This window comes from Heterocephalus glaber, unplaced genomic scaffold (genome assembly GCF_053883595.1).
Source record: "Heterocephalus glaber isolate CG9 unplaced genomic scaffold, H.glaber_assembly_v1.0 deba00000281, whole genome shotgun sequence".
Taxonomy (NCBI): domain Eukaryota; kingdom Metazoa; phylum Chordata; class Mammalia; order Rodentia; family Bathyergidae; genus Heterocephalus; species Heterocephalus glaber.
In genome coordinates this window covers 12287020-12304240 of record NW_028258139.1, presented here as the reverse complement: position 1 = coordinate 12304240, position 17221 = coordinate 12287020, and the positions used below count along the sequence as shown (strand labels likewise).

The 17221-nt window shown below is 46.6% G+C and overlaps 1 protein-coding gene across 23 annotated transcripts in view; it reads left to right on the top strand.

The window, feature by feature from the left end:
- The window catches only part of Mroh1 (maestro heat like repeat family member 1), a 78102-nt gene that overhangs the window by 38406 nt on the left and 22475 nt on the right, over positions 1 to 17221 (top strand). For 21 of the 23 annotated variants that reach the window (XM_013069225.3, XM_087183372.1, XM_013069211.3 and 18 more), the window contains 12 exons: positions 35 to 113; positions 1207 to 1320; positions 4976 to 5049; positions 7320 to 7442; positions 13270 to 13380; positions 13681 to 13825; positions 14020 to 14060; positions 14370 to 14511; positions 14811 to 14863; positions 15318 to 15425; positions 15764 to 15883; positions 16121 to 16243. In XM_013069225.3, the coding sequence (XP_012924679.1) occupies positions 35 to 113; positions 1207 to 1320; positions 4976 to 5049; positions 7320 to 7442; positions 13270 to 13380; positions 13681 to 13825; positions 14020 to 14060; positions 14370 to 14511; positions 14811 to 14863; positions 15318 to 15425; positions 15764 to 15883; positions 16121 to 16243 (1233 nt within the window). The remainder of the gene's footprint in view (positions 1 to 34; positions 114 to 1206; positions 1321 to 4975; positions 5050 to 7319; positions 7443 to 13269; positions 13381 to 13680; positions 13826 to 14019; positions 14061 to 14369; positions 14512 to 14810; positions 14864 to 15317; positions 15426 to 15763; positions 15884 to 16120; positions 16244 to 17221) is intronic. The other 2 variants (XM_087183365.1, XM_087183348.1) reach the window with 1 other exon arrangement.

The following is a 17221-nucleotide window of genomic DNA, read 5'->3' as shown; positions in this document are numbered from 1 at the left end:
GTCCCTGTAATTTCTGCTCTGTTCCCTGGAGCAGGTCTGTGTGCCTGTGGAGTCTTCAAGCCCCCTGGTGATGGGAAGCCGGAATGAGGTGCTGCGCTGCTTTACTGTGCTGGGTAAGTGCAGGTGGTATCCACACACATGGAGGCTTGGGACACACTTCGGCCATGCCTGCTGGCATGTAGAGAACGGTGGTGGCAGGGGTGCCTTTTTCTACCTCTGCCTAAGGCTCCAAAGGCCTCAGCCTGGACCCATCTATAGTCCAATCACCCAGTCTCCATGTGGATGCTGCTACCACCCTGCCTTGTCCTTCCCAGGCTTCTTCTGCCTCATGGTCTGTATTTTGTCCCTCACCTACACACAGCCTGCTCCTTTGTGCCCTGTCCTGTCCCCTTATCAGCATGTGGCTATCTGGGCCTGGCTATTGGTTCAGCATTACCTGACTCCAGCTAGAGGGCTATCATTTGTCATTGCACCAGGTCACCACGATTACCTGGTCTCCCAGCCCTGTCTCTGTACCCATGACTTCTCAGGGTCTGCCTGTCTGTTGAAGCAAGGCAGAAGTATGAGGCCTGTCAGCCACCACTCAGGGTCTACCTGGAATATGGAGGGAAGGGGACCAGAGACTGGCTGTGTGTGGTAGGTGGGACAGCAGGTCCAACAGGGACCCAGGCTGACCTTTACTATTGATGACACTGGTTTATAAAGGTGAAAAGCCTACCAAGGTCATTGCTGAAAGGTTCCCATTGGCAGTGCCTGGAGGTCCAGGCTGAGAGACTCAGCTGCACATGTGGGGGTCTGAGTGCTGCAGCTACAGACTGGCCCAGAGGCAGGAGGGACACTGAGGCCCCCTTTGAGCTCCCATGAGTTTGAGAAGCTGAAATGAAATGCAGATCCTCCTGGGCCAAGGATCCGAGTCTCCTATGCTCTGGGTGCTGCTGACCCAATTGGGCCATGTGCCCCAGCTCCTCACCTGAGATGTATACTCCTGGGAGGGCATCACGCAAAGCTGGCTGGTCAAGAAGTTCCAGCTTCTCACAGTACTCACAGTGAATCTGCTCTTTCTTGGTGCTGGGAATCTCTGAACATAGAATAACCAAGACTGACTGACAGACTCCAGGCTACCCCTGAGGAGCTGGAGGTGCAGGCACAAAGCAAGAGGGAACTGAGGTTGTTAGAAACAGGGCCGATGTATATGTTGTTCTGTAGCCCGCTGCTCACCTGATCGCCTGCTGGCCTTCCTGCTACCCAAGCTGGACACCAGCAACGAGCGGCTCCGTGTGGGTACCCTGCACATCTTGAGGCACATCATCAACTCAGCTGGTGAGTATCCTTCACACTTGCGGGTTGGCCACCCACACTGTGTTCAGTGTGTTCAGTGCCTGGTCCATCTTTTTAGGTGAAAAGTAACATCATCCTTTGAACTCTGTTTGGTTTTTAAAGGCAGGGTCTCACTGTGTAGTTTGACCTTGAACTCACTACATAGCCCAGCTTCTCAACCTTTGGAGTGGTAGGGTTACCACCACACTCAGCATTCTTTTTTTTCTTTCCTTTCAGAAATGGGGGTTTCTCCTCTGTGTTGCCCAGGCTCAAGTGATCCTCCTGCCTCAGTCTCCTAAGTAGGTGGGACTATAGGCACATTCCACTGCATACAGCTTTTTGGGGTTTTGTTTTTTGTGTGTGTGACAAGGTCTCACTATGTAGTTCAGGCTGTCCTTGAATTTATTATGCAGCCCTGGCTGGCCATAAACTCAGGTGATCCTCCTGCCTCAGCCTCCTGAGTGCTGGGATTACAAGCTTGCATCACCACACCTGGCCTGCACCAGCTTTTGCTTTGGGTTCTTTAAAAAAAAATTGCTACCTTTCTATTTTGCAGAAATTACACATTTTTATTGTTGGTGGGAGTGCAGACTGGTGCAATCACTGTGGAAATCAATATGGAGATAGCTCAAAAAACTAGGATTAGAGGTCCCATTTGACCCACCTATCCCTCTGCTGGGTATCTTCCCAAAAAATTTTTAAAAAATCATACCACAGCGATATATGCACATCCATGTTTATAGTGGCACAGTTTATAATAGCTGAAGCTTGGAAATAACCCAAGTGCCCATCGACTGGAAACTGGATAAAGAAGATGTGGTTTTTTTATAAAATGGAGTACTGCTCAGCCATAAAGAATGAGAAACTAGAGACATTTATAGCTAAATGGATGCATATTGAGGCCATACTCTCAAGTGAAATAAATAGGACACATATGTGTAAATACTGAATAGTTTCTCTGGTGTGAGAAACTAAAAGTGTAAATAAGGATCAAAATGTATAATTGATAATGTGAAATAGGAAGAAAAGGTCTAAAGGGGTAGGGGAAGTGGGAGGGGTAGGGGAAAGGAAAGAAGGGAAAGGAAAAAATATGAGAAAAGAAAAAAATGGAAACAAAGTCTGTAAAGAGGAAGGGGTGGAGGGGTTGAAGGGAGGGCAGGGGAATGGGGAAAAAATAAGAACCAAGATATATCATGTAAAGGTACAAGTTCCCAGTGATGAATGTAACTGTATTGTATACCTAAAATGTATCAATAAACTTAATGAAAAAAATTACGCATTTAAAAAAAAATTGCAAGAATAGAATCCATCTTCCTTCACCAGGTCTCATTCACTGACAGCTGGCTCCAGAAACTAGGTTTCCACAAGCCCTGGAATGACCACCTTGTGGTCTCCCAACTATTAGCATCCATCCCACCAGTGCCTCACAGAGCCTTACAGGTCACATGCTGTCTGGTGTAGTTCACTTCCCTCACTTGAGTTTGTCAAAGGTGTACCCTCACTTCATTTAGTTCTCTCAGATTCCATTTATGAAGAAGGGTCCCTTTTTTCTTTCTGAAGAATGGATGCCAGTTTTGTAGAGTGTCCCTGGAGTGTCTGTACCTGAAGGTGTCCTCATAATGGAACGAAAAGATTTAGTTTTCCTGCTTTTAAGGTTGATTTAATCGATCAGCAAAAAGTTTGAAAAAAGTATTCACAGTTTAACATGAGGGTTTGTATTTTGGGTGAATTTCACTCATGTTCTCCTGGAGGGGTCAGGAAACGACTGTGGGCCACACTAAGCTTACAGCCTGCAAGCTAAAGTGGTTATTACATTTTAAATAGGTTAGAAAAGTAAGCAAGGAAAATAGGTGACACAGCTGACACATGTCCTACAAAGCCAAAATTACCTATCTAGCTTGTTAAGGAACAAGTGTGTTGACCTATCCTACATGGGCAGCTGTCTTTCTTTTTTTTTCTTTTTGGTACCGGGGATCAAACTCGGGACCTTGCGCTTTCAAGGCAGGCGACGGAACCACTGAGCTAAATCCCCAGCCCCGGGCAGCTGTCTTTGTAGTGTGGACAAACAATTTCCATGGACCTGGAGCAGCCTGTGGAGTTATGAGAACATTATAGGAGCGACTTTCAATGAAATAGAGGCCAGGGAGACAGTGGGTGCCAGACCGCAGTCTAGATTGCGCCACCAAGCCAGGAATCTGGCGAAGGTGCTGTGGGACCGGGCTCCCTCGGCTAGGTACAGCTGTGCCTTCACCTGTGCCTGCCACAAAGAACCTGGGCCTGCTGCTCTGGGCCTATGAGACCAATTTGGTGCTTGAATGGTTGCCTAGGACTGCAGGGGGTGCTGGCTCTCCTGAGAAACAAATTTAGAAGCCTGATAGAAAGTAAAGCATCTTTGCCATATCTGCATTTTGTATCTACAGTGATACTATAAATCCCTAGTGATGCTGTAAATTCAGTGGCATTAGAATTTGAGATTGAGAAAGATGGAATAACTTGCCTGGGGTCTCAAATGGACAGTTGCCCAGAGACATCTGAAATGAAATTCTTGGTGGCTGATGTTTTTGTTAAATGTGCCTTTTTCCATTCAGAAATTCAACAGTGTTACATAACCAGGCTCACCTCTCCTATGGTATTTCTTAAATTGCACTTAAGCTTTTCAGAAGTCACTTCAATCACCTGTATTTTATTTTTTCCTTTAAGTTTTTTCTTTGTGCAGTTACATAAGAAAGTATATGTATACAAAAAATATACCAAATAACAGTTTATAACATGGTTTTTTTTTTCATTTTGTGGTACATCTTAGAGAAATTTTAATACCAGCGTATGTAGATCTATACCTTTTTAAAATTTTTATTTTGCAGTCGAGCTCATGTACAGAAAAATGTACAGGTTTTAGTTCAGTGAGTGATCATATAATGAGCCCATGGATTTACTATCCCAGTGAAAAACCAGGGAACACTGACAACACTCAGGCTAGTCTCGGGGTGACTTCTGGCAACAGAAGAATATTGCTGTAGGTTTTTTTGTTTGTTTTGTTTTTTGAGACAAGAGTCTTGCTATGTATGTAGTTCATACTGGCTTGGAACTCAGTATGTTGTCTAGGCTGGGCTTGAACTTGTGATCCTTCTGCCTCAGCATTCTCAAGAGTGCTGGAGTTACAGGTGTGTGCCACATGCCCAGATGAAATTTATTATTATATCGTGCACATGCGCATATATGATAGTGTTGGGAGGCCCAGGGCCTCAAACATACGAGGCAAGTACTCTACCTCTGAGCTATATCCCTAACCTTTTTAAAATTTTATTTTGAGACTGTGTTCAACTAAATTGCACAGGCTGGCCTAAGACTTGTGATCCCCTCACCTTAGCCCTCCAGAGTGCTTGGATTACAGACATGAGCCACCATGTCCAGCTCTCAGGCCCATTTTTTTAACTTATTGCCCTAAATTGCCAACCTTCTAGCTTTTCAGTTGTATAAAATAATGTTATTTGGGAGAAAATAATTTGTTCCCTAGAGAGCAGTAGGTTTCTGACCTGTTTGCCCACATGGAGGGCCAGATGAGGCCAGACCCCTGGAGTGTAGCCTGGACCTCAAGGTGGAGGTGGATGGGATGGCTGGTCTTGATCTTGGTGGGACTGAGCCATTTCATTTCTTACAGCTGCTCAAATGGAAGCAAAGAAGCCCCTTGTCCTCTCTTCTATGAAGCTTCCTCTTCTGGACACTAACAACAAGGTAAACTACATGGGTCTGCCTGGCCACATGAGCAGCCCCAGGAAGAGTGGCCAGACAGGACCAGAAGTACCCCACCCCACTAGGAGCTGGAACACACACATAGGAAAGAATTATGTGTAAAGTGTGTGCCTAGCACTTTCCTACATCATACTCCTGACATAGTTAACCAGGCATGACATTAGAGAGTCACCCCAGGACCATTTCACTGCTGTTGCCAACAGTGAGCTCACGGCTCCCCAGAATCTCCCTCAGGCTCAGTCATTTGCTGGACGGTCTGGAATAACTTAGGAAACTGTTATATTCTGGGGTCATTTATTACAGTGTAAAGGTTATGGTCAGCTCATGCGAGAGGCATAGGGGTAGAATCCAGGAATGGTCCAAACCCACAGCTTTCAGTTATGTTCATGGGCCAGGTTAGACAGTGCTAGTCCCTTCAGCACCAATATATGACCACATGCATGAGCACTGGTCACATGCATGAACCAGACTCACTCCTCAGCCTTGGGGTCCTGTGGCTTACTGGGGCCCTTTTGTGTGGACCTGCTTAGAAACCCAGATGGCTGCACGTAGTTAGCCTCTAGCCCTTCTTGAAGAGCTGATACCTTGTGGCCAAAAGTTCCTACCTAAATCATATTAGTGGACCATGTGGAGTGGCCCACATCATCAAATCAGTGAGCATCATTATCAGGTAGGACATCTAGACCTTAGAGATGGCCTCCTAGGAGCCAAGAGTAGAGGCTAGTACCTCTGGTCAAGGTAGATACTTTGCTGCACCCAGGTTGACCATGCACCACTGTTGGAAAAGCTCTGCTTGCTCAGAGGTAGTCGAGGTCAACTCTTTACTAGGAGCCACTCTAGCCTTTGTGCTGCCCCTGTGCCTAGTCACTTACTGTGAGTCCTCCTGGATTCCCCAGAAGCTTGACATGTCACTTTTGCTGCAGATTCTCCCTGAATAGCCCTCAAATCTTTCTCATGTTCAGGGATATTTCCCCCTGACATGCCCCCAACAAGGCCCTGGAACTCATAACCAGGGCCCAAGTGGTATGATGTTAGACCCACCCTGTTCCCACAGCCACACCAGACACACACATGTCTTGGGAATGACAAGCTGGGAGTGGTCTGAAGAGACCTCCTTAGAGCAATGATAGTTGACCTGAACATGAGTATTCTTCCAAGGAACATGGGTATTCTCAGGAAGGGAAGAAGGTTCCTGGGGGGCAGTGGCCAGCATGTGCACAGGGCTGAAGCTGGGGCAGAGTCTGTATGGCAGTAGAGGTTGAGGCTTAAAGTGCCAGCTGGGATGAAGAGAGATTGGTCATATAAGATCTGCCATGCCTTTGAGTCCTAGGGTTGTTACTGGGTGGGGCTGGACATACAGCTGAGAACTCGAGGAGCATTTAGTTGACAACTACAGACCCAGGGACGATTGCCTGAGAGTGAAACAGCCAGAGTGAGGGTGTACCTCAGAAAAAATATGGTTGTCACACAGGAAAAGCCACCCCTGAAGCACAACAGCCCAATAGCCCAAGGCCAGGCAGACACTGAGCAGAGGGTATAGACATATTTGACACTAGGAAGCTACTTGTCTGGGGTCCCTGAGACTGAAAGGCAAGGCAGTTTGGGGCAGGTTCTTCATCAGAGCTGCTTTCATGGACTTGGTGAAGCTTGATAGAAGTGGGTGGAGGAAGAAAACTAATGAGACAAGGCGACTTATGAGGGGCCCAGCAGGAGGGAGAGAGGTATGGGGGACAGGGGAAAAAGAAGCCTTCCTCTACAGTCTTGCATGTGCCCACAAGAGGGCCGGAGGCTCCTGGTAGGGAGATAAGAGTCTCAGACAGGGCTAGAAGTGCCCCACCTGATCTATGGGGCACTAAACACATAGGAAAGGACATGTGTTTAAAGTGTGTGCCAAGCACTGTCCCACATTGTACTCCTGACATAGTTTACCAGGAGCAGATGCAGATATAGATGTAGGTACATGTGCTAGTATAGGTACAGGTTCAGGTGCTGGTACAGATATGAGTGTAGATGACAGGTGTACATGCAAATTGAGGTGTATGGGTGCAGGCATAGGTGTGGGTGCAGATGCAGATCTACGTATATGGCTTCATGTGCAGGTCCAGGTATATAAATGCGGGCACAGGTACAGGTGTGATGCAGGTGCAGGTATAATTGTGGATGGGGGAAGGAGAGAAGTTCTTGTCTCCTGGTTGGACTGCCATGGAAGTCTGTCTGCAGACCCTTCCTAACCTCCTGTTGGTTCTGGATAGGTGAAACGGGCAGTAGTGCAAGTGATCAGTGCAATGGCCCACCACGGATACCTGGAGCAGCCTGGAGGCGAGGTGATGATTGAATACATTGTGGGGCAATGTGCACTCCCTCCGGAGCAGGAGGTAAGGGGCCTGCATGTCCATGTCCAGTTGTCCCAGCATCTTGCATTTCAAGATGTTATCTCTGCATCCCTGTCAACATCAGCTGGCTTTGTGGTGATGAGTGTTCTTCCATCCTCACTGCACACTTCACTGCAGCTTCAAAGCCATGCATGTGATTCCTTTAACTCGCATTTTTTTTCCCATCATGTTTGGCTTTTACAGTTCCTTTGGTTTTTTTTGTTTTTGGTACCAGGGATTGAACTCAGGACCTTGCGCTTTCAAGGCAGGTGCTGGAACCACTGAGCTAAATCCCCAGCCCTTTGTTTTTTCCATGTAAATTTTAGGAGCATCTTTTTTTTTTCTGTAAAAATAAACCTGTTAGAATTTTTAATGAGGTTGTTTTTATTTTTTTATGTATTTATTTTTGCGGTACTGGGGATCAAACTCAGGACCTTACACTTGCGAGGCAGGCTGCAGAACCACTGAGTTAAATCCCCGGCCCTTAAGGAGGTTATTTTTAACCTGTAGATCATTCAGAGAGAATTTAGTTTACTAAACTTACATCTCTACATTTACTTAGGTTTTCATTGATTTCTTTCATTAATATATATATGTATATATATATTTTTTGGTACTGGGGATTGAACTCGGGTCCTTGCGCTTGTGCAGCAGGCAGTGAAACGACTGAGCTAAATCCCCGACCCTCTTTCATTAATATTTTATAATTGGCAGGATGTAGGGTCTATATGTTCTGGTATATTGTTAGGTTTATATCTATTATTTGATTTTTATTTCTTTATGGCTCTGGGGATTGAACCTAGGGTCTCATGCATGCTAAGCAAGCACTCATCACTGAGCTATACCTCCACTACTATTTGATTTTCAGTGCCATTGTAACAGTGTAGCTTTCTTTTTCATTTTAGTTTCTAATAGTTTATAGGAATACAGTTGATTTTTACATATTGACCTTATATCCTGTGGCCTTGCTTTTTTTTTTTTTGAACTGGGGATTGAACTGAGGGCCTTGTGCAAGGCAAATGCTCTACCACTGAGCTACATCCCCAGCAGTGTTTTAAATTTCCCAAGCTGACCTTGAATTTGTGATCCTCCGGCCTCAGGCCCTAAAATAGCTGGAATTATAGGTGTGCCTGTACCTGTCTGGCGCTTTTTTTTTTTTTTTAATAGATTCTTTGGAGTTTCCTACATAACTTGTTTTTTTTTTTTTTGGAGACAGGGTCTGGCTATGTAGTTCAGGCTGGACTTGAACTCACTGTGTAACCCAGGTTGGCCTCAAATTCATGGCAATCTTCCTGCCTCAGCCTTCCGAATGCTGGGACTACAGGCATGTGCCACCATGCCCAGTCTAGAGTTTTCTACATAAAGCATCATATTTCTTCAAATAAGCAACCTTCCCCTTTTTGGTTCTCTTATGAATGCCTTTTATTTCTCATTACATTGGTTAGGACTTTCAGTATGGTGTTTAATGGAAGTGATAAAGCCAGATGTACTGGTACACACCTATAATCCCAGCTACTCAGGAGCCTAAGACAGGAAGGTTGCAGTTTGAAGGCCAGCCTGGACAATTTAGTAAATTCTGTCTCAAGACAAAATTCAAAAGGGGCTGAGGATATAACTCAGCACTTCCTGGGTTCAATCCCCAGAACCCAGGGTAGGGAGGTAAGGGAAGTGGTTGAAAGCTGACACTCTTGCTTTTTTCCCATTCTAAGAAGAACATGTCTGTTAGTATTAAGAATGTTGTTAATAATAGGTTTCATATCCCTTTATCAGGTTGAAGAAATTCCTAATTTTCTGAGACTTTTTTTTGTGTACGTGAAATATCTGAGGTGCTGTTTGATGGGTCGGAGGTGCCCAGATTCATTGCTTCAGATCCTGGCCAACTGGACCTGCATAGAAGGGAATAAATACTATGCCTTTTAATTTAGGCATACTCTGACTCTGCCCTGTCTATGCTAATGGGCTTATGGGACCTATGGACCCAAGATGAGTGTTGATGGTCAAATGATACATGCTCCTTCTCATATGATGGTGGTGAATGGCCCTGTGTTCCCTTTGATTAATTATGGTTGTTTCCTTTTGAAAAAATCAGAATTTTATATGTGAATTGGAATTTTTTTTCCCAGTACTGGGGATCGAACTCAGGGCCTTGCACTTGCAAGGCAGGGGAAGCACCACTGAGCTAAATCCCTGGCCCCTGAAATATTTTTTATAAGGAAGCTCTGCATATTGATTGAAAACACAGAATTATCACATGGCCAGGATCAGAGATGCCTGTTTTGGTTTTTTTTTTTGGTACCGGATATCAAACTCGGGTCCTTGTACTTGTGCAGCAGGCGGTGAAACCACTGAGCTAAATCCCTGGCACAGAGGTACCTGTTTTGATGAACTGCAATAAGTACTTTTCTCTTTGTAGAAATGCCCAAGGAAGCCATTCTGATTGATATTGAGGAACAGGAATGCAACACTGTTAATATTTGTGAAATACACTTTTCAGAGGTCTCAGTATATGTTCTAATATTTTCCATAAACAGATACATTGATGTGTATAGCTATATTTTAAAATAAGACCGTGTTTAGGTAGGAGACCATACCTAAGGTAGGGAGCCTTCCTCTGTTGTTGGTTTTGATGCTCAAATTGTCCCATGTTTAGCCAGTGGAACCTCATTTTCTGTCCTTGTTCCGTGGCTCCTCATTCTTTGAGCCTTACCTCACTCTGGCCCATCTGGAAGTTTCCTGGCTTTCAGCTCTGTGGACACTTATTTAGGTAAGTTCTTTTTTAGCTTTTATTTCTAGGGAAGTTGTATCCTTTTTTTCTTTAAATATATCTTGCTCTCCATTTTTATGTCCCTCTTAGTCCAGAATAATTGTTTCTTTCTTTTTTTTTTTAAGAGTAGGAAAATTAAAAAAAAAAAAGAGAGAGAGTAGGAAAATTTATTGGAGAATAGGATGGGGAATAAGAATAGCTCCTGGGAGACAGGAGTTGTCCCGAATGGGTTGCTCCAAAATAATTGTTATCTGAATGTTAGCCCTTCAGTCTTTCAGCTTTTCTTCCATTCTCTTAAGATGTCTTTTTCACGGCTGTGGTGGTGCACACCTGGAATCCCAGCACTTGGGAAGCTGAGGCAGGAGCATTGCTGGGGCTTCAAGGGCAGCCTGCACTACAAAGCAAGACTTTGTCTCAAAAAAAAAAAAAAAAAAACACACAAAAAAGTCTTTTTCTTTGAAATCCTCTTCAGTGTTCTTCCAAGGTGGTAATTTCTTCCCCAGTGATATCTATTACATTATTAATTTTCTTTTTTACATTATTAATTTTCTGAATTAACTTTTGTATTTGTACTGTTACAATTTCTTACATAATATTTCCGGAACTTCTTGTTCATGGTTCATGTGTCAATAATTTCCATTTGTACATTTATTTTGTGGTACTGGTATTGATTTTTTTTTTCCTTTTTCTTTTGGTACTGGGGATCAAACTCAGGACCGTGCACTTGCGAGGCAAACACAGTGCCACTGAGCTAAATCCCCAGCCCTGTGGTACTGGTATTGAACAAAGGGGCTTCACACTAAGCTTTATGCCCCAGTACTTTTTTTTTTTGAGATAGTATCTCACTAAATTGCCCAGGTGGGGCTCAAACTTGGCATCTTCCCACCTTAACCTCTTAGAGTGCTGGGACTACAGGTTTGCACCAGTGTCACCTGCAATAATTTCCTTTTGAAAATGTTTTTATTTTTTAAAATTTATTTTCCTAGGGTTTTTTTTGGGTTTTTTTAAACCTTTATTACACTGTCGAGCCCTGGCAGGCTCAGAGGAGTCTGAGCATCCTGGGGTTGTTTTTTGAGACAGGGTCTCACTATGTAGTTCAGGCTGGCCTTGCATTCACTATATAGTCCAGGCTGCCCTCAAATTTGCAGTGATCCTCCTATCTTAGCCTCCCGAATGCTGGCCACCACACCTGGATGATAATTTCCCTTTTAAAGAATATTTTTAGGGGGCAACCCACTTTCTGGTCCCCCTTCTGTCTCTTAGAAACTATCTTTCTCTCAATAAATTTTCCTACTCTTAACCTCTGTTGTTCCTAGTATTAATTCTTCAGTTTTAGAGAACATGAACTCATGTTTCGGATATCTAGTAGGTTTGGGAGTTACATCTCTTCCCCCTATATCATTTTGACCTACTTTCTGCTCCCTTTTCTGTCTCTCTTAGATAGAAGCTATCTTTCTCTCAATAAATTTTCCTACTCTTTTTTTTTTTTTTTTTTTTTGGTACCAGGGATTGAACTCAGGACCTTACACTTGCAAGGCAGGCGGTGGAACCACTGAAATTTTCCTACTCTTAAAAAAAAAGAGGGGCCGGGGATTTAGCTCAGTGGTTCTGCCGCCTGCTTCGCAGCCATAAGGTCCCAAGTTTGGTCCCCGGGATCCCCACCCCACCCCCCAAAAAGAATATTTTTTAGGCCAAATACATGTCCTTGGACCATGAGTCCTAATATTTCCACTTCTGGTGGGTTTTGTCATGTTGTCAGTGTTCATTTTCAGAGAGTTTGCAGTATCCGGTTTGTTGACCAAATGTTTCTTTGATGATCTTTCCAAGCCTTTGTGTGGACAGGTTTTTTATGGCTGCTATAGATTTGCAATGTCATTGCTTGTCAAAGAATCTGGCCAGGTTGATTTTTGCTCTTAAATTTTTTGAAATATGTTTTTGGCTTAATGGTCAGGCTTCCAAAGCTATGCATGTTTGGTATAATATTCCATTTATATTTTTACAGCATCCTTTTAAAAAGTTTGTTCAGACTTGAGAATGGTGATGCATGCCTGCATCCCAGCACTCTGAGAAGCTGAGGCAGGAGGATCATGAGTTTGAGCTGAACCTGGACAACTTAGCAAGAACCCTGTCTCTAAAAAAAAAACAAACAAAATTTAAAACAGGCTGGGGATGCACTTCAGTGCAAAGGCTCTGGGTTCAGCTGGTAGTATAGAAAGGAAGGAAGGGAGGGAGGGAGAAAGGGGGTTGTTTAGGGCCCTAATATTACTGTTTTTCTATTTCATCTTTGGTCTAAGATAGGAGACTTTTATTAAAAATCTCCTTGGGCCGGGGATTTAGCTCAGTGGTTCCAGCACCTGCCTCAAAAGCCCAAGGTGCCCACTGGTAATCCCAGTACTTGGTAAGCTGAGGCAGGAGGATCACTGCTACTTTGAGGCCAGTCTTGGCTACGTGGTGAGTTCAAGGTCAGTCTACATAGTGAGACCCTGTCTCAAAAAAAAAAAGTCTCCTGCAATCATTACAGGTTTACCAATTTCTCTGTCATTCAGTGTTTGATTTTGGTGTTTCAAAGTCATAGTGGAAGGCTCACAAAACATTTAGAAAGCAGAAGTTATTTACTTGAAGGTTGAAGGGGGCTTTGGAGCACTGTTCTACCAAAGGACAGCAGTGTCTGAGGAAAAAAACTATTCTTCTGCCCAGGCTGCAAGGCTAAAGTCTATTGGTAGAAAACAGGAGCTTTCTCACTTGGTCATTGTCTCCATAAAGGCTGCTGCATTTCTCTCAGGACAGCAGAGCAAAGTCAAAGACAAAGTTTTTTGTTTTGTTCAGTTTTTTTGGTTTTTTTTCTTAATAGAGTCAATATCTTACAGGAAATGAAAACCTGTGATTTCCTCACAGGTTTCTTGTCCCTTGTAGCTAAGGCATGTGTCCTATTGGCCCACCCACCCTGCCCCACGGGAGGCAGGCAGACCTGCCAAGCTTCCTTCCCTTGCCTGCCTTGTCTTTGTGGTGCCATCCTGGCCATGGAACACTACTCATATGGATTCTTTCCTTTTGCTCCTTTGCCAGCCAGAGAAGCGAAACCTTGAGGGTGAGGCCCTGGCAGCAGAGGACAGCGTGCAGGCTGTCAGCATCAGCACACTGTACCTGGTCAGCACCACAGTAGACAGGATGAGCAATGTGAGTGTGTCCTTCATGCCAAAGCCGCTTGCCGGTTTTGGATTCTCACCCTGACCTGTGATTGAGTACTCCCCATCCTGGATGACCAGTGAACCCTGCAGTAGATGGTGCAGCCCCTCTAGGGCAGTAGCCTGGCAGCACTCAAAGGCCTCTTTGCTCACAACAGAACAAGCAAACAGACTGCCCAAACTTGAGCTCTTTGGGGACTGTTCTGCCCCTCTGCACTTGTGGCCGGCCCCTCCAGCAGTACTGGCTGCCCTGGAGGCTGCAGCTGCAGACCAGGGTTCTCTGCTCCCCCAGGTCCTCTGGCCCTACCTGCTGGAGTTCCTCATCCCTGTGCGCTTCACTGCAGCCTTGACCCCGCTCTGTAGGAGCCTTGTGCATTTGGCCCTGAAGAGGCAGGAGGCAGGGGCAGATACCTTGCTGGTCCAGTGCAACACCCACAGTACGCAAGTGTGACCCTCACTTGACCCTGATGCTCCCTTGTACCTGACCCAACCTGCATCTGACCCCGACATAGCTCTCTGCTTTGCACCTGACTCCTGCTCCTATTTCTACCCTAGCTGTGCCCCTACACTTGACCCAACCCTGCCCTTCTCCTGTACCACCCCATGACTATTTCCCCCATCTTTTATCCAGCAAACATCCCATCTCCCTATGCTGTGACCACAAGACTGCTGGTAAGCATTGCTCTTTCCAAGCACACAGGATACATCACTGCCCCTAAGTGGGAGATACTCATCAGGTGGCCGTGGCACCCTTCAAAGGGGTTGGGAAGGGTAGGCTTTCCCCCTGCCCCCAAGTCCCTACCTGGGAGTTGGGCTGTGGCCATGGCTGGCTTCCTGGTAGGGAGTTGGGGCTTATTCCCACCCCATCCAGGTGTGGGGAGCATGCACCTGTGTTGGGCACTTTAGTCCTCAGAGCTGTCCTGCCACATGTACACCAATAGGTCCAAGTGTCAACATGGACCTGTCATCTGCTTCCCTCAGGTTGTGTCTTCCAGTCCCTACTTGGGCAGTGGGCGAGGGGCAGCCTCGTTACGTCTCCTGAAGGTTCTGAAGCAGAACATTCACCCTTTGCTGACCCAGCAATGGGAGACAACCATGCCCCCGTTGCTGGAGTACCTGGATGGTGAGGATAGGGGGTTAATGGGAAACCATGAGCCACCCAGACCCCACATTTGCCAGGTGGCATCAAGGCTGGTTGATGTGGATCAGGGCTCTGTAATTTAGAGAAGTAGTCTTTGGTGTGGTCCAAGAAAAGGCCTGGACAGCATAAGGCTTAAGCAGTGCTCCCTGCAGATATTACTGGGCAAGCTGCTCCTGAACACTCTAGAGGATGGGGAGGTATAGGTGTGAGGCTCCCACTTGTGCATGTTGGGATGGCTTGCTCAATAGGACCCAGAACAATGGGGCCTCTGGTCATTGCAGAGCACACTGAAGAAACACTTCCGCTGAAGAAATGGGAGGAAAAGCTACTGATGGTGAGAGCTGGGAGAGGAGGCAGGAGCATGGCCTGCGTGGCACTGAAGCATCCTCTAGGGGGGTGTCAGGAGGGTGTGGGAGATGGTTGCTGGGGGCTACATGCTCCTAGGGTTGTATCACCTGCAACCTGGTGGTGTGGTTGGGGCAGGGGCTCAAGAACATGGAGAGTCTTAGGTGAGGATGCCACCTGGCCTCAGATTGCTGTGACAGGGTACCCACCCTCTAGCAGCAACACCAAACTGCGGGGCTTTGGGCCACTCCAGCATGGGACCCTTTCATCTACCCCTGCCTGGCCCAGAGTCATCTGTGCCCAAGCGTGTTGATGGCTGCCCACCCAGGGCTTGGTCTGCTGTCCACTGCTCAGCCCAGAGGTCACCTGCAGACTGGCCATCCTGAGGTCATCATGAGGTGGCATGCCCAGGCTTCAACCTCTCACTGGTGCCTCATCTGCAGTTCCTGCGAGAAACTCTGGCTGTTGTTTCTGACAACACATGGATTTGCCAGCTGAGCCTGGAGATGTGCAAGCAGCTGCCATGTTACAACGGGATGCCCCAAGAGAAGGTGCAGAGGAAGGGCCAAGGGCGGGGGTGTGTGGCATGGTCCTCAGGCTCCAGGCTCCTATGTCTTGCTGTCTGGACCTCTCTCTTGTGACACTGGTAGCTTTGGTGGAGCCAGGAAAAGTAGAGCTGTGAGCCTTCTCATAGTATATGGCAGCTGGGACTTGGGGGAGCCTGCAGCCTGCTTCTTGCTCCTCAGACATGGGCCAGGGTACACCCCTTCATCTTCACAGGGGCCCTACCCATGAGGTTGGTGGCATGGTGGTCCAGCAGCAGTGCTATGACAATACAGATGTCCCTACAGTCAGGAGTCATGCTTGATGTGTTCTGTCTCTGTTCCAGAACTTCCTGTATAAATGCATAGGAACTACCCTGGGTGCTGCTGCAAGTAAGGGAGTGGTGAGGAAGCATCTGCAAGAGCTTCTGGAAACAGCTAGATACCAGGAGGAAGTGGAACATGAGGTGGGACAGCCTTGAACACCAAGGGCTGGCTGACAGTGGGCACCCTGTATCCTCTCAGCCAGCCAGCCAGCATATGTGTGTGCATATTGTATACACCTAGGAATGTATGCACATGTGCAAAGTATGCTGTCTGTACTCACACTTGTACATGTGGGCAGCGTAAGTGCCCCCATACCCAGCATGTTCTAGGGAGGAGCCTCCTTATCCCAGTGTGAGCACTCCTGTGTGCTTCCTCAGGGCCTGGCCTGTTGCTTTGGGATCTGTGCCATCTCCCACCTAGAAGACACCCTGGCCCAGCTGGAGGACTTTGTAAAGTCTGATGTGCTCAAGAAATCCAGTGGCATCTTTAGCATTTTTAAGGTACAGAGGTCACTACCCAGGATAGAGGTCAGGGCCTGACAGCTTCCCTACATTTCAAGGTCCTGGGGCACTGGTCCTGATCCTCTGAAGACAGCTCTGTCTTTTCACAAGTGATACTGGGGAGCACATGACTTTAGGCCTGGGTAGGCAGGAAGCATCCCCTTGTCCTTCCTGAGTCCTGAGTTCCCTCCTCAGGGTGTAGGCTCCCCTCCCAGCAGAGGGCAGAAGGGCCCCCTAGAAGCAAATGTAGTTGTCTGTATGCTTCCCTCTGCCAGTAGTAGTCTTGAGACAAGCTCTGGGAGACAGTGTGTGTGGCCAGACTGTCTGCACAGACCTCTGCTGTGCTCTTTTTTTTTTTTTTTTGGTACTGGGGATCAAACTCGGGACCTTGTGCTTGTAAGGCAGGCACCGGATCCACTGAGCTAAATCCCTGGCCACTGCTGTGCTCTTAAATCAGAGACAAGACCTAATGTAACAGAGGGTGGACATCCCTATAATTCCCACCCTAGCCATTGTCCCTCAGTTCTGTCTCTGGTGACTGCCCCAGCTGTAGAACCTTAGAGCTGGCTAGGTGTATAGGGCCTACCCACCTTTTTTTTGTTTGTCTGGGTTTGGTGTTCTTTTGGTTTTGTTTTTTGGTACCGGGGATTGAACTCAGGACCTTGTGCTTGCAAGGCAGGTGCGGTGCCACTAAGCTAAATCCCTGGCATCTGGTTTTTGTTTTTTGAGACAGGGTATCACTGTGTAGTTCAGGCTGGCCTTGAACTCACTGTGTAACCCAAGCCGGCCTTGAACTTAAGACAATCCTGCTGCCTCAGCCTCCTGAGTCCTGAGATCACATGCATGCATCATCACACCCAGTTTTACTCACCTTTCCTGTGCCTTCCAGTAGCCAGGCTGCCCCAGCTCCTCTGGCTGCCAGTTCCTCCTTCATGATCCCCTTCCTCAGACCTCTCCTTTCATTTGGTTCTGATTGCA